At 40.5% G+C, this 14,047-nt stretch overlaps 1 protein-coding gene across 19 annotated transcripts in view; it reads left to right on the top strand.

Moving 5' to 3' along the window:
- Positions 1 to 14,047, top strand: part of PTPRD (protein tyrosine phosphatase receptor type D) — a 3,982,777-nt gene that overhangs the window by 3,740,928 nt on the left and 227,802 nt on the right. For all 19 annotated transcript variants that reach the window (XM_069230134.1, XM_069230131.1, XM_069230149.1 and 16 more), the window contains 2 exons: positions 4,487 to 4,746; positions 11,016 to 11,106. In XM_069230134.1, the coding sequence (XP_069086235.1) occupies positions 4,487 to 4,746; positions 11,016 to 11,106 (351 nt within the window). The remainder of the gene's footprint in view (positions 1 to 4,486; positions 4,747 to 11,015; positions 11,107 to 14,047) is intronic.

Genomic DNA, 14,047 nt, shown 5'->3' with positions numbered 1-14,047 from the left:
AGTCTCTTGAGTGCACCCTTAGTAATGCCCAGTTACAGAATCTAAAATAGCTCAGAGCCTATGCTCTAAGTTATTTGATATCCTCAATAGGACATTGCAATGGCTCTGAAATATTGAGGCTCCTCAAAAAGGAATACTTTTACTGCTGTGAATCATGAATACCCCTTGCAATCGCAAAATTAACATTTTGCCACAAGATGACACTCATAGTTCATTCAGGGTTTCTTTCACGTTCAAACCTAGTGATCTCTACAGAACCTAGGGTAAAGATAAATATTTCTCAACTCTCTGTCATGTGCTACCCTTATAGACAAGGCAATTTGGGCCTATCTCCTGCTTTGCCTCACTCATTGTTTTCTTATCTGGAGAAAAGATCCTACAAAGTAGGACATTAGGTATGGTAATGGATCACTGGGAAAATAATCTCTAACCAAGGACCACCTCTAAAAAAGACAACCACAAAGTGCTGATGTAGAATTCAGGAGGACCAAACAAGAATCACCTTGGTAATCTCTCTCCTGTGGTGCTTCCTCTTTTGCACTTCTGTCTGCTCATACTTGTCTGACAAGCCATGACTAACTGGAACCTTCTCAGCCAACTCTCTTAAATGATTCTTCTCAGTTTCCCTGACCAGTCACTGTGCACAGTAGCTGTTCACTGCCTATTACCATGCTCCATTGGGACATTCATACTCTTTTCAGAGTATTTGGACATACTTAAACACAGCTTCCTACTCAGCTCTTGAAAGAATCTCTCTGTAATGGCAATCCTGCATAGCAAACGGAAAAAGTATATGCATCAACAAAATTAGGTCTTGATATCTCTCAAGTGCAATATGTACCTCCACAATAAAGCTGTTACTTTACACCGGCCGCTAAAGCACTGTTAATTCACACATGCCATCCTAGTACCAAAACGCCTCTGTGATCTGGTTGGGTAGGGAGGGATTCCCTCTGGGCAAAATCTAGTGACAAAGTACATGTCAAGGAATTCAGCAAACAGGTTTTAAGTCTGAAAAGGCAAGAAAATGTGCCTTTCTAGGACAGTCAATTCCCACTTTCCTACAGAGGGATGTCCTTGCAACCCTGAACCTCTAAACAGATCACAATAAATACATTTATGCAGAACACCTGTAGAAGGATTCACTTCTGCACATCACGCATCATGTTCTGGGGAAGGAGCTAGTCACATCTTACCCTAAACCTTTCTCTGGGACTATTGTGATTCAAAATAAAGTCCTCTGTGTTCACTGCGAAGAGGCAGGCACAACTGAGGTAATATTATCTAAGTCATTATAACCATAAAAAGGTCTATGACCACCTATAATTTGTAGAACTATTACAGTTTTATAGCAAGCGGGGCTCTAAATGACTTAAAGGCAAATATTGTTACAGAGAGGCCCTAATCCTATGCCTCACATTCAACAAGAGCACTTTCCATTGCCAACAACACAGTAGTCATCAAAGAAGTGCCAGTTGTGACACCGGAGGAACCCTTGATACAGTGATCTCATGCAGTTCACAGTGCTACAAACAAACATGATGATGCTGTAAGTTGAAGTTTTAGCAAACCCTCTTCCTCACACAAATGCAGCTTGCCTCTGCAGCATGTATAGCACAGGAGAAGTACGCACTAATTACATTTAGGTAGTAAGTGCAATCTTTAGAGACTAGCTTTTGTTGGATGAATGAGTCTACTAAAACCATAGCAACAAACAATGATGCAAAATTGTGAAATAAAAATAAATATATAAACCACTTGTAAATAGTTTGAAAACCTGTTAACCATGCATCTATCAACACATTAAAATACTTTTATAAATACAGCAACCCAAAACAATATGTTTAACAGTAAATGTTCATGAGTTGTGTCTCAAGAACAAAAGATGCTATGCATTCTACCAAATGTGAAATTAATTATCTGATTGGAGAGAATGTGCTAAACCCTTGCATCATATAATATTCAGACAACTAGAGAGGTTAGACGTTCTGTGGGGATTGTTTTACTAAAGATGTTCACATTCTGCTCTTGAGTGATATTTTTTTAATTGGGACGGATGGGAGCACTTGCAAGATGGGCACAATAAGTGACTTCCCTGTTATCTTCAATTGTTGTGATTATTGTTGCGCCATGTGACTATTCTGCTGTAATATACACAGAGTGATTTTTCCCAAAGTTAGGCAGATTGTCGCCCCAAACGTCCATTCCAAAAATAAACTTAAGTCCATCAATTCAGGCATTTGTGTTGAATTACTCACTTCCTTTTTTGCCAATAGAAAACGTTGCATGCATAGTCCAAACTGTACGTAAATAATATATTAAAGAGAAAACTTTTTTTCTGATTTGGCTCATACACATGATTGAGCTCAGAGCTCCAGAGTGTATTTTTTATTCACTGATACCCAGGGCGGCAACCATTTTAAGATAATAAAACATGACAGGAAATACATGGAGTTCTAACCTTTACCGTGCAGTTTGCATGCAGTTCTTTGATGACAGTTCATAGGTCACTGTGCTTTATTAGGTTTGTAACATATGAACTGAAAGTAACAAAAGGACTTCTGTGACAAAAGCAGTAACCCAACGAGATATCCACACAAAATACACTTCTGTGATCTGCATGGTACATGTGATTTGCAGCAGGTACATTACCCTCTGCACTACTTTATGATGCTTCAAAACTTCATTAGACAACCCATCACTCTCCAGCAGAAACATTAATAAATAGAGTGACCTTGACATTTTCATTTTTGGCTAAAAATTGCTGAACACAAAGAACTCCGCAGCAGGTGTTTTAACCACATAAGTTATTTCTACACCCAGCGCCCCTTCCTGAGCTCAGCACCAGGTACGGCTGTATTAGCTGTGACACCCTAAAGTCGACCCAGTCAGTTCATGAGATTGTTCTGGACTTGTGTAGAGGGTGCCAGACCCTGCTTAACGTGTCGCAGGGCCTTATTCATTTTCTCAAAACATCATTTTAAATCTCTGAAGAGATTAAGGGCCTGATTTACAGTTTGGCGGAGGGGTTACTCTGTCACAAACATGATGGATATCCTGTCTGCAGTATCATACGTTCCATTGGCTATATTGGAGTTGTAATACAGCGGACGGGTTATCCGTCACATTTGTGACAGAGTACCCCCTCTGCCAAACCTTAAATCAGGTCCAGAGTGTGCCAAGGCAGAGGAATGTCAGTTGGCTCCTATCCATTGAGCATCTAACTTATTCTATAATTTTCATCTGGCAAGGTCATGACCTTTAGTTGACAAAGGTTACTGTTATGGTCACTCACATTGCAAAATATTGTATCGGTTTATACAAGCAATAAATGTAGTTCTTGCTGTGTGTTCTTGGAATAGCATCCCATGTACAAAGGAGTTTCTGTGTGGGGATCTCAACAATTTTCGATCATCAGCACATATGTTTGCAAGTAAGGAGCCCTCCTCAATACTGCCCTGACTACACCCATGTTTCTGATACCTACTTATTCTGCCTTCAGCTTTATGAATGACCAGAGCAGAGCTATTTTAGTGGTAATGAGAAATTAAACTTTTACACTGCCAAAAGACACTTTAAAATGTAGAAAGGCTTGATTTGAGTTCCTTTATTTCTGAAAGTCAATAGTATGAAGGCCTGAGTTACCACCTACAAGCCTTTCCAAAGGCCTTGTTGAACCCTGGATATGATAACTTTACCTTTTAGGAAGGATGCGTTCTCTGGAGAAGAACCACATTGAAAAGCTCACATCCAGTAAACAGAGTGGTATATGATTAGAAGAGATGCTACAAGTTTCTACCTTAAAGATCGGAAGCTCCTCTGCATTAGTAAGACCTATAGAAAATTCAGTCATGGGGTGACCCAAATAACACAACCTTAACACATACATTCTCCGAGGCTCCTAGTGTCTCACTGTCTTACTCTCGATTTGCCTGGGACCAATTGTAGAAATTGACAGCAGAAGATGAACAATATCTCATACTTGTGATATCCAGTCATGAGTATGGATTTCCAAACATATTTTGTGATCAAATATATTTAACAACATAGTTACGATGATAGTTACGATACTTACGATGATAAAACACCACAACATGTTTGTCACCTTTTACTACTACTTCAATGTAGTGTAACAAGTGCATTATTTCACAATACACAACACTTCAGAGCCATAATGAAGCTACATTGGGATGTAAAGCACATCTAATGTATCCTTTTATTTTATAATTTTGCTTCATTCTGCTTGTGTTGAGGAGGGCTTAGTTAAGAATGAATTTTCAGGGATATGTATGATGGGTTGCAGCACAGCAAACTATGTCTTCCCATTTTTGTGCTTAATTGGTCATGTTTACGTGGTTTGGAAGTCGTAACCATTGACTTTAACATTCTGCAAAAGGAAGGCACTTTAGGCACTTGCATTTACAGAGGTAATGTACTCTCTGAATGTGAGCTGATTGGGCATGTTCTAAATCATTCATTCATCTAGATCCTTTACGATGATGGCAAAAAGTTTGTGGAAGTGGATGGTCGAGCTACTGAAAAGCGCATTGTAAATTTGAAGCCTGCGACTTCCTACTCATTTGTTCTCACAAATCGTGGAAATAGTGCTGGCGGTCTCCAACACCGGGTCACAGCCAATACTGCCCCAGATGTACTCCGTACCAAGCCAGTGTTCATTGGGAAGACTAACTCAGATGGAATGATAACTGTGGAACTGCCTGAAGTACCTGCAAGTGAGAAAATAAAGTAAGTAAAGGCTGGTTCTGAGGGGGGTGGGAATACTAGATATTGAGCAAACAACCATAACTTGAGATTGCAGGGACTAATTACAATAATGCTGAAAACTATGTACAGCATATTATCTGCAGGCCTTGCATCATTATCTACAGGTCTTCCTCACTCTGCTATTGTGTTCTGTATATTTTATGTGCTTCCCTACGGCTCATTGAGAGATTAACTTGTTTACGGAATGATTGCTTGCATTAAATGAATGATGATGACTGCCTAGTTTTGTAAGCTATCCATTAAACCACACAAAATCACATGCAATAAATAAATCAGGCACACACAGTTTATCTTTTTACTCCAGTCCCAAGATGATGATTATGTGACTTGCAGTCATATTTACTAATATACTGGTCGCAAAAGGTGGTTACGAATAGTGCACCGATAATGTGTGGCCAGTAACTGATTTTGCAATGTACTGTTAGATTGACTCGACATTATTATTCACCAGGGGTTGCCAAACAAACTGCCAAATGAATATTAATAAGGCATCTCTGAATTTGCTGCCCACTGCGATTGGCATAGAGATGGTGGTCATCCACGGTCAACAAATCACCATCTCTGCATTTGCAATCCCAAACAGAAAACGTTTTTTTTTTCGAGCAGCCTATGTTCTGTAAAGTAACCAGTTCTGCTTTAAAAAACACAAGTTTTCCATTTGGAAAAACATCAGTGGGTAGGTCATATGAATCCCAAAAGTCATGGGGTTCCAAAAGAAACTCTTCCTCTTTACGTATCAGTTACCACCACTCCTTCGAGGTGTCAGTAAGCGTACAATGGTACAGGTACAATTCAATTGCAAACCAATGATATATTGCATACCAAATTACAGTTTGGAAGCAGCGCCTCTTCTATGCCCCTTCCAAGGTACAATTTGCTATGGGTTTCAAAACCTGTTTTATAAGTCGGAAAAACTTTCCAACTCGTAAAATGGGTTTTGTACATTACAAAACGATTTCTGCTGGCACAGTCTCAGTGATTTGACACCTCTGTTAGTACATTTAGCTCTTGGCATGTGGCAGTTTGGACTTTATGGCCCTTATTTATACCTTTTTAGCGCTGTATGTGCGTCATTTTTTGACGCAAAAACGGTGCAAACTTACAAAATACAATTGTATTTTGTAAATTTGCGCCGTTTTGCGTCAAACAGCGGCATAAATGCGGCGCTAAAAAAGTATAAATATGGGCCTATGGGCGTTCATTGTTAATTTTGTGTTTTAACTGCGTATGAATGTGCTTCTGAAATGCCAAAAGGTATATTCCAATTAAATAATTATGTGTGCAATTCTGTTGAAACATCACTTTTCAATAGGATGACTGAGCTTTTAAATATGTACATTAGACGATCAGACTTGGGCTGATCATTGAAACATGAAACATTGCTTGTGCAATGTATAAAGATTTCAGAAAACAACGTGCAGGTATGCAATTATCAACAATTTCAAGAGACATGATTTGCACACTACTGTTCGTACAATAGCTTGGCTGTTAGAGGACATCACCAGAAATAAAAAAAATGAAACATAATAATATTGTTATAAGAATCACACAGGATATATATATATATATATATATATATATTTATATATATATATATATATATATATATATATATATACATATGTAAATATATATATATAACATCCTCCAAAAGTGTTTCAAATCAATGTGTTTTGCGAGAGCTGTTTTGAATATCAAACGTAGAAAACGCATATCACTTCCATACCGCATAAAGAAGTAGGGCAAACCCAATGGGATTTAAAGAACTGTGTATCACTAGTAATGAAAATATGTAGGTATTTACTTTCACCCCTGCTTTGAGTTGGCTCTTGAACAATGGCTGGAAAATACTAGCATGGGTTCTTGTGGAAAGGTTAGAAACAGTGGGCCAATAAGACCAATAACCACACTTGTGAGGACCAGAGACGTTATTCAAATAGAACTTCAAAAGAAAAATTGTGCGGAGCTTGAAGGCAACTTCCAAAATGACTGTCAAAATAAGGTAACCAAAACAGTTGGATATTACAGGTTGCGTTCTAAAATAAGATTAATTAAAATATTGACATTGTGTCCTCATCTTAGGGAATGAAAACCTTTCTGTGCTGACACGAATGTGTCTGGTTGGGGGGGCACCCAGTTGGAAGAAGCTGGTGGGTGTCAGTAAGCTGCAACAAAGCACTTTGACACTTTGGGAACAAAAGTCACTTTTTATTAAACGATGGATGCTTTCATACAGGAAACCCTTGCTGATCAAAAAAATAGGAATTTATAGAACTTAATTATGTTAAATTGAGCACGTTAACTACAATTATTGAATCGCTTGCTGATGACGTTAAATACACTTATCCCCGATCTTACGAATACATGAATTTATAGAATTTGAACTTCAGGATTTAGTATTAGAACTCTGCAAATTGCAAAAGATAAAAACAGTGTCTTTATTTGCAGATAAGGAAATAAAACAAAATGCAAACATCGGGTTCATTGTTGACAGAAAAACAGTTAATCCCTTCCTTTAAGTCACCTCTGCATTGATGAACACAAACAAGTGTAATTGCAAACATTGAATAATTTATTGACAGTCATCCACGAAGGGAAACTAATTACATTGTATTGTCAGGCGCTGGGCAGAATGTAAATCTTTTACTGTTTGACAATAAGGTATGCGTCCTGCAGTATTTTCCGAGAAATTACAGGAGTTATCAAAAGGAGTGGTTTATAGGGGGAGAACGTTTACATGGAGGGTTAATTAGCTGAATTATCAATAATGTTCAGACAGCACAATGCCAGGAAGGATTATGAATGAGATCATGATCGAAATAAGTGTGATTGTCTCAGTGAACATTATCTCTCCTTTTAGCACCATCCCTCAGGTTACATCAGGGCAGTTTCACTCCATTTACGACAGTGACTATTGTCCCTCTGCGTGTACCAGTAACGCTGTCCTCTTGGCCCTGACAGTGAGCGCTGTCGCTCTGCTTGTGTCAGTAGAGACTGTTACTCTGGTGTATCACTGAGCATCACCACTCCGACTGTTTGGCAACATTATTATACTGGCTTAGTGAGCACTATCATTCTGGTTACCTTTGTTCGGTGACCACTTTTACCCTGGTTTTCTGGTGATCATTGTTATTCTAGGTCAACTAGTGAGCATCATCATGTTGGTTGCATCAGTGAAACCTATCGACCTTGTTCTGTCAGTGGTACGTTCACATTGGTTGTACCATTGAACATTATCGACTTGTTTCTATCAGTGATCACTATAATTCTGGCTGCAGTGATTACCCTTCTGGTCCTCAGTTCCCTCATCTACTTTATTGCAAATGGAAAGCAACATGAGAGCGGTATTAACTGTTTTGGGACTAGTTACCCCATTTCTCATGGCAAACATTGCAGGGTGCCATTTTGTTTATCATCAATAGATTGCCTCATGATGGGCAGTTTAATGATGAATGAGCCAACCCCCAAATTGTATGATTGGTGTGCTTGACACCCAAGCTGTTTCATTAGTGATAATATTTAATAATAAGGTCGAGATGGATGCACATGCTTTGGCACATACATAAGGAAGGGGGGTCGATCAATTTTAAGATTGATGCCAGCCAGTGAGCGGAGAATGGTTGAAAGCAACAGAGAAACCACAATTTAAAGTATAAAAAACAGTATAGGTTGGGGTTTAAGGATTACTTTAATGAGAACAATTGTATTATAGAGATCTAAGCAAACTATGGTAAAAAAAAAAAAAAAAAATGAAAAGAATTTCCAAGAAGCTACCTGCGACAAAAATGTTTGTTCTGTAAGAATAGTTTTCACATTAAAAGGTGAAATAGTGAAAGTGACACTAAAGGCTCTTCTAGAACAAACTGTGTGCGGGTTAGTTGGAAATAAAGAATGGTAGAAGTTTATGAAAATAAACTAATATAAAACATATGACTGTCAAAGACCTTCAAATTAATATCTACATCACATTTCATACATAGATATTTTAATTTCAGATTTATGTATAGACACTTAACTTTAGAACTCTTTGTTCCAAGTTCTGAGTCCTCATTTACATTGAATACTAATGACCAGAGCCAGCAACAAAAGGCACACAAATTGTGATACTACTGCCCACCACATAATACAATACCAGTGGTAGCTAAACTATCTTACACATCCCTATATAGAGTCATTAACTCAATTTCAAATGTATTATTTCTTAAATGAGTATTAGTGCAAATATTTTTAAAACCCAAACTTGGATACATGGGAAATAGAGAACTACACATGCAGCAGTCATAAAAAAAGCAACATGACAACAAAGGCAGGTATTGGAGACAGTCAACCTCTGCAGAAGAAAGTGTAACGGCCCATATTTATACTTTTTTTGCGCCTCATTTGCGCCGCTTTTTGACGCAAAATCGGCGCAAACTTACAAAATACAATTCGCCCATATTTATACTTTTTGACGCAAAACTGCGCCAATGCAGTTTTGCGTCAAAAAAATTAGCGCCGGCTAACGCCATTCTGAAGCGCCATGCGGGCGCCGTATTTATTGAATGACGTTAGCCGGCGTTAGCCGCCGGCGCTGTCTGGTGTGCGTTAAAAAAAACGACGTACACCAGGCAGCGCCGGCGTAGGGGGAAAATGGCGTATGGGCGTCCAGAAATGGTGCAAGTCAGGCTGAGGCAAAAAAATCGCCTCAACCCAATTTGCGCCATTTTTTTACGACGCCCATCCCCCATTGAAATGACTCCTTGCCCAATGGCCATGCCCAGGGGACTTCTGTCCCCTGGGCATGGTCATTGGGCATAGTGGCATGTAGGGGGGCACAAATCAGGCCCCCCTATGCCACAATTTTTTTTAAAAAAAAATACCTACCTGGACTTACCTTAATGTCCCTGGGGTGGGTCCCTCCAGCCTTGGGTGTCCTCCTGGGGTGGGCAAGGGTGGCAGGGGGTGTCCCTGGGGGCAGGGGAGGGCACCTCTGGGCTCATTCTGAGCCCACAGGTCCCTTAACGCCTGCCCTGACCCAGGTGCTAAAATCCGGCGCTAATGCGGGTTTTTTAGACCCGCCCACTCCCGGGCGTCATTTTTGCCCGGGAGTATAAATCCGACGCAATAGCATCGGAGTCATTTTTTAAGACGGGAACACCTACCTTGCATATCATTAACGCAAGGAAGGTGTTCACGCAAAAAAATGACGCTAACTCCATGAACTTTGGCGCTAGACGCGTCTAACGCCAAAGTATAAATATGGAGTTAGTTTTGCGTCGAATTTGCGTCCAAAAAAATGACGCAAATTCGGCGCAAACGGAGTATAAATATGCCCCAATTGTATTTTGTACGTTTGAGCCGATTTTGCGTCAAAAAATGACGCAAATGTGGCACAAAAAAAGTATAAAAATGGGCCCTAGTCTTTAAAGTTGACACTGATTAGGTGAGTCTTACATTCTCGATTAGGGTAATCACCTCAGTCTAGATCGTTAGAGACACATTCTCCAGTCCTAAAATGTTTGGTTACAAATCTTTGACTTCAGCTGTTTTCGAAGACAACAACTCCCAGAATGGATTAGGCTGTCACTTAAAGGTGACTGTAGAGATCTGGAGAGATGTAGTCTCCCTATGAAGGATAGCAAGTAATGGTTCACTCTGATATTTTTGGGCAGATGATTCCATAATCTAGGAGGTTAGTAGCAGAAGGGCCTAGTTCAGAATATTCTTTTTTTCTAGTTGTTTGGCAGTGTGTTTGATTATTTGACCTCAACTAAGGGTTAATGTGATCAACAAGATTAGCGCTCTCTGAACCAAGTGAAATGAGGTACTGGGCACCTGAATACTTCTTCGAAATGCACCCTGCAGTTCAACTGTGCAAACACAACTAGCATGCCTTCCTGGTCATTCCTTCCTACTTTTTAAAAATGTCCCAATTTTTCTCGGATCTATATATAAAAAGGAAATCAAAGTCCGTATCATTTTGTAGACCAGTTGTAGACCTACACACTCATGCAGTTACACCTTTTGTTTAACCCTTACTGTGCAACGATCACGATGCTGTACAGCATGGCGAAAAAAAATATTAGCGAAGGCAAAATGTTCCATAGGCGAGACCTGCTGGCATTGCCGATGCTTTTTGTTTTTTGTGTGATCTTTTTATATAAGTAAGCATAGCTTATAAATGTTAGCGTCGTTAGGATGATCTGTTGTATGCGTGCTTTGCTTATTTTTGTCTCTCACTTCCTTTGCAGGGGTTATTACATAGTAATTGTGCCTTTGAAGAAAAGCCACGGAAAGTTTACCAAGCAGTGGGAGAACCCAGACGAGATGGATCTTGATGAGGTAAATCCGGGGATCTCCTTCTGATGACTGAGTGTATTTTTGTTTTCTTTTGTTGAAAGCGACAACTCACTGATTTCTTTCACCGCGCCGGAGTCTGTCACTGGGGACAGAAACAGACATCTCATTACCTAAATTAAAAGACATTAAGCTGCAATAAAGCCGACAAACTGTTTGATCTTTGTTGGTATTAATATTTTATCCTTTGCCCATTATAAAGCATGAGGCGAAAGGGCAGAAGGGGAAATCATTTGTCATCTACGGCTTAATCACCATAGATGTGAACTTCCAGGAAGGGCCTCCTTCGTTAGCAGGGTGTTTGCTAAGGCTCCACCGCATGCTAAATTGCAATTTGCAGAGCCGGTTAACATTTGACCTGCCTTGCAGTAGTACCTGCTCCGAGCATTGTACTACTGGGAAAGAGCTTATTGCATCAAAGCTTCCGCTCGCATCACTTGAGAGCCTAGGAAATGATCAAAGAGCGGAAGGAGCACGAGCCTGAATCTGCGAAGAAACATTCATTCTTACTGGTGATAGTCAGTGTTATCAACTGAGGGCAAAATAACACACAACGCTAGATACTCAAAGAAGATAATTAAATACATGCTCATGCTTACAGCTCAGACTACCCCAAACACTGAAAACGACGAACCTGCATCGAAGCACAGATGCTTATGTCCACGAAATGTAGTTTAGGGTCGGTATAAATAACTGCAAATATGCGTTCTCACTCCTGTTGCAGTCAATTACCAGTTATGCGATAAGCACAGAACCAATGAATTCGCCCAATGGTATAGTTCAGGTGGTCAAACATGGCTAAACCTTGCTGGGGAAAAATGTCTTGTAAATAGCAGGACATACTGATTTTGGCGAGGCAATCATAAGAATAAGCAAAATCCGCATGAGGGCAATAATCGTGGTTGAGTGCTATTTATTGAAATCACTCTATTCTGAACCCTGCGCTGTTAGTAAGCATTGGGTAGCACCAATTTTCCAGGCCAGCTGTAACCGGGGCCACTTCTTTTTTGTGTATTTTATTAGCAAATATTGCTGGGATATTTTCTGTCACCTCGTTCACAAAACTACAGTTCTTTAGGCACTCACAGCGTAAATCAACCATAGCCACATCAGTACAGTACATTTCCTCAGACACTCTGTTCTCGCCCTCGGTTGCCAACCTTATTCATGACTTCATTACCCAGATATCACCAGCAGCTACAGGCCTAACGATAAAATAACTTCCTCCTCACATCACAATCTATAAAAATCACAATTTCTTTATCTCAATGTAAGTGCCAGAATGGCCAGTATTTGTGGCATCACTGTAACTATTGAGGTGATGCACCCCTTGGCAAATGTACAAGTCAATATTCATCCCAACCCCTGTGGCCTGGGTCTAACTTGCTGCTGACACTTTTTAGCCCACATTTCTGGCAGTCAGCCAATGCTATCCACTCTGTTTCTTTCCTTCATGTTGATAAAAGAAGAAAGCAGAGCTGTTTGAAATGGCCACCATCCCCATATATATCTTCAACATAACTGTCCACTTCTCTTTGACCATGTCCTCTGTTCTCTTCTGACATGTTAGGTTTCTTCTCTCTCCATGTCATCATTATATCCTGCAGCCCCATTTCTTTAAACTTATTTTTATTGAGTTTTTAGTTTGGTATGTCAAGTATGAAACAATTCCAAACAATTCCAACAACAATGATCTTCATCACAAAGACAAGTATTCCAGATTATACTGTATCATGGTTTGAGAAGTCAGACACAGGAATTATTTCTGCGTAAAATGTTCCCACAAAGGTCAATGCGTGTTAATCCCTGGTGCTCTCATGGTAATGGAAGTAGTGTGGGAACCTCTGTTGGCGACAAGCGGGATGGGGAAACCAGGGAGATTGCAAGGAGAGTAGAACAATGAAAGGGAAAGGCACGAGCGAGGTTGTTGAAAGAGATGTGTGTGTGGGGGGCATTGTAGGACACAAGGGTGGCTGTTACAATAACTGTTTGGGTAGCTCAGTTACCCTCTCTGGTACTGTTGGAGGGGAGAGGAACGTTTGGCTAGTGCAGGAAGGAATGCAGGACTAGTGAAGTTGGGGGACAGTGTTGGCTCTGGGCAGTGTATAATGGGGCAAAATGGGGCTTCTCGGACCACCTCTGAAAAATTGGTTAAGCATGGTATCCCCGGCCACTTCTTGAGGTGCTGGGCTTCTTTCCAATATAGAGCCATCATTTCTGCTCCCCACTCCCCCCACCCCCCTAGCCCCCAGCGGAGCAGTGTCCTGTGCCATTGGGAACCCACTGGGGGTTGTTGGGCTCTCTTCCAATGCATAGTGAGGAGATGCTTGGCCAACGTAATGAAAAATTGGCAAAGAGTGCCCATACTTTGCGATTCTTTCTCCTGTGAAAGATGCCTAAGGCAGTTGCCTCCCAGGAATTCAGCATTGTGAGTTCTGCAATGCTGGCAAGGATGTTGTGTATGGAGCACCAATAGCCTACCATACTAGGTCATGATCAAAGACATATGGTGCATGTGAATTGAGTTGTGGCAAAATACAGTTTAACCGGTGGGCAGGGAGGTGTAAGCTATGCCCTATGTAACACTATGTACGGGATGTTTTTGAATCACGTGTTAGGAGGCTCCATTCAGTGTTATGAAGGGGCACACCGGATCCTCCTCCCAGATGTTCTGGAGATATATCAAAGGGGTCCTCGTACATTCCCTGAAGGCATGGTATAGCCACTTTACTTGGTTACGCCCCATTCCCCATAGTGTACAGTGTGTGCATGATGGTATGTACCACTGTGCACCACAGAGCCTGAATAGCCTCCTGCAGCTGCCCGTATAGAAAGAACTGGCCTGGGAGAGGTTATAATCTTCGTGCAGTTGGTTGAATATGAGAAGGTGGTCATTCTGAAAGAGGTCACAAACTGTCTCCAGGGA

This window comes from Pleurodeles waltl, chromosome 1_1 (genome assembly GCF_031143425.1).
Source record: "Pleurodeles waltl isolate 20211129_DDA chromosome 1_1, aPleWal1.hap1.20221129, whole genome shotgun sequence".
Classification (NCBI taxonomy): Eukaryota; Metazoa; Chordata; class Amphibia; order Caudata; family Salamandridae; genus Pleurodeles; species Pleurodeles waltl.
The sequence above is the reverse complement of the archived record's forward strand: the minus strand, read 5'-3'. Positions and strand labels throughout refer to the sequence as shown.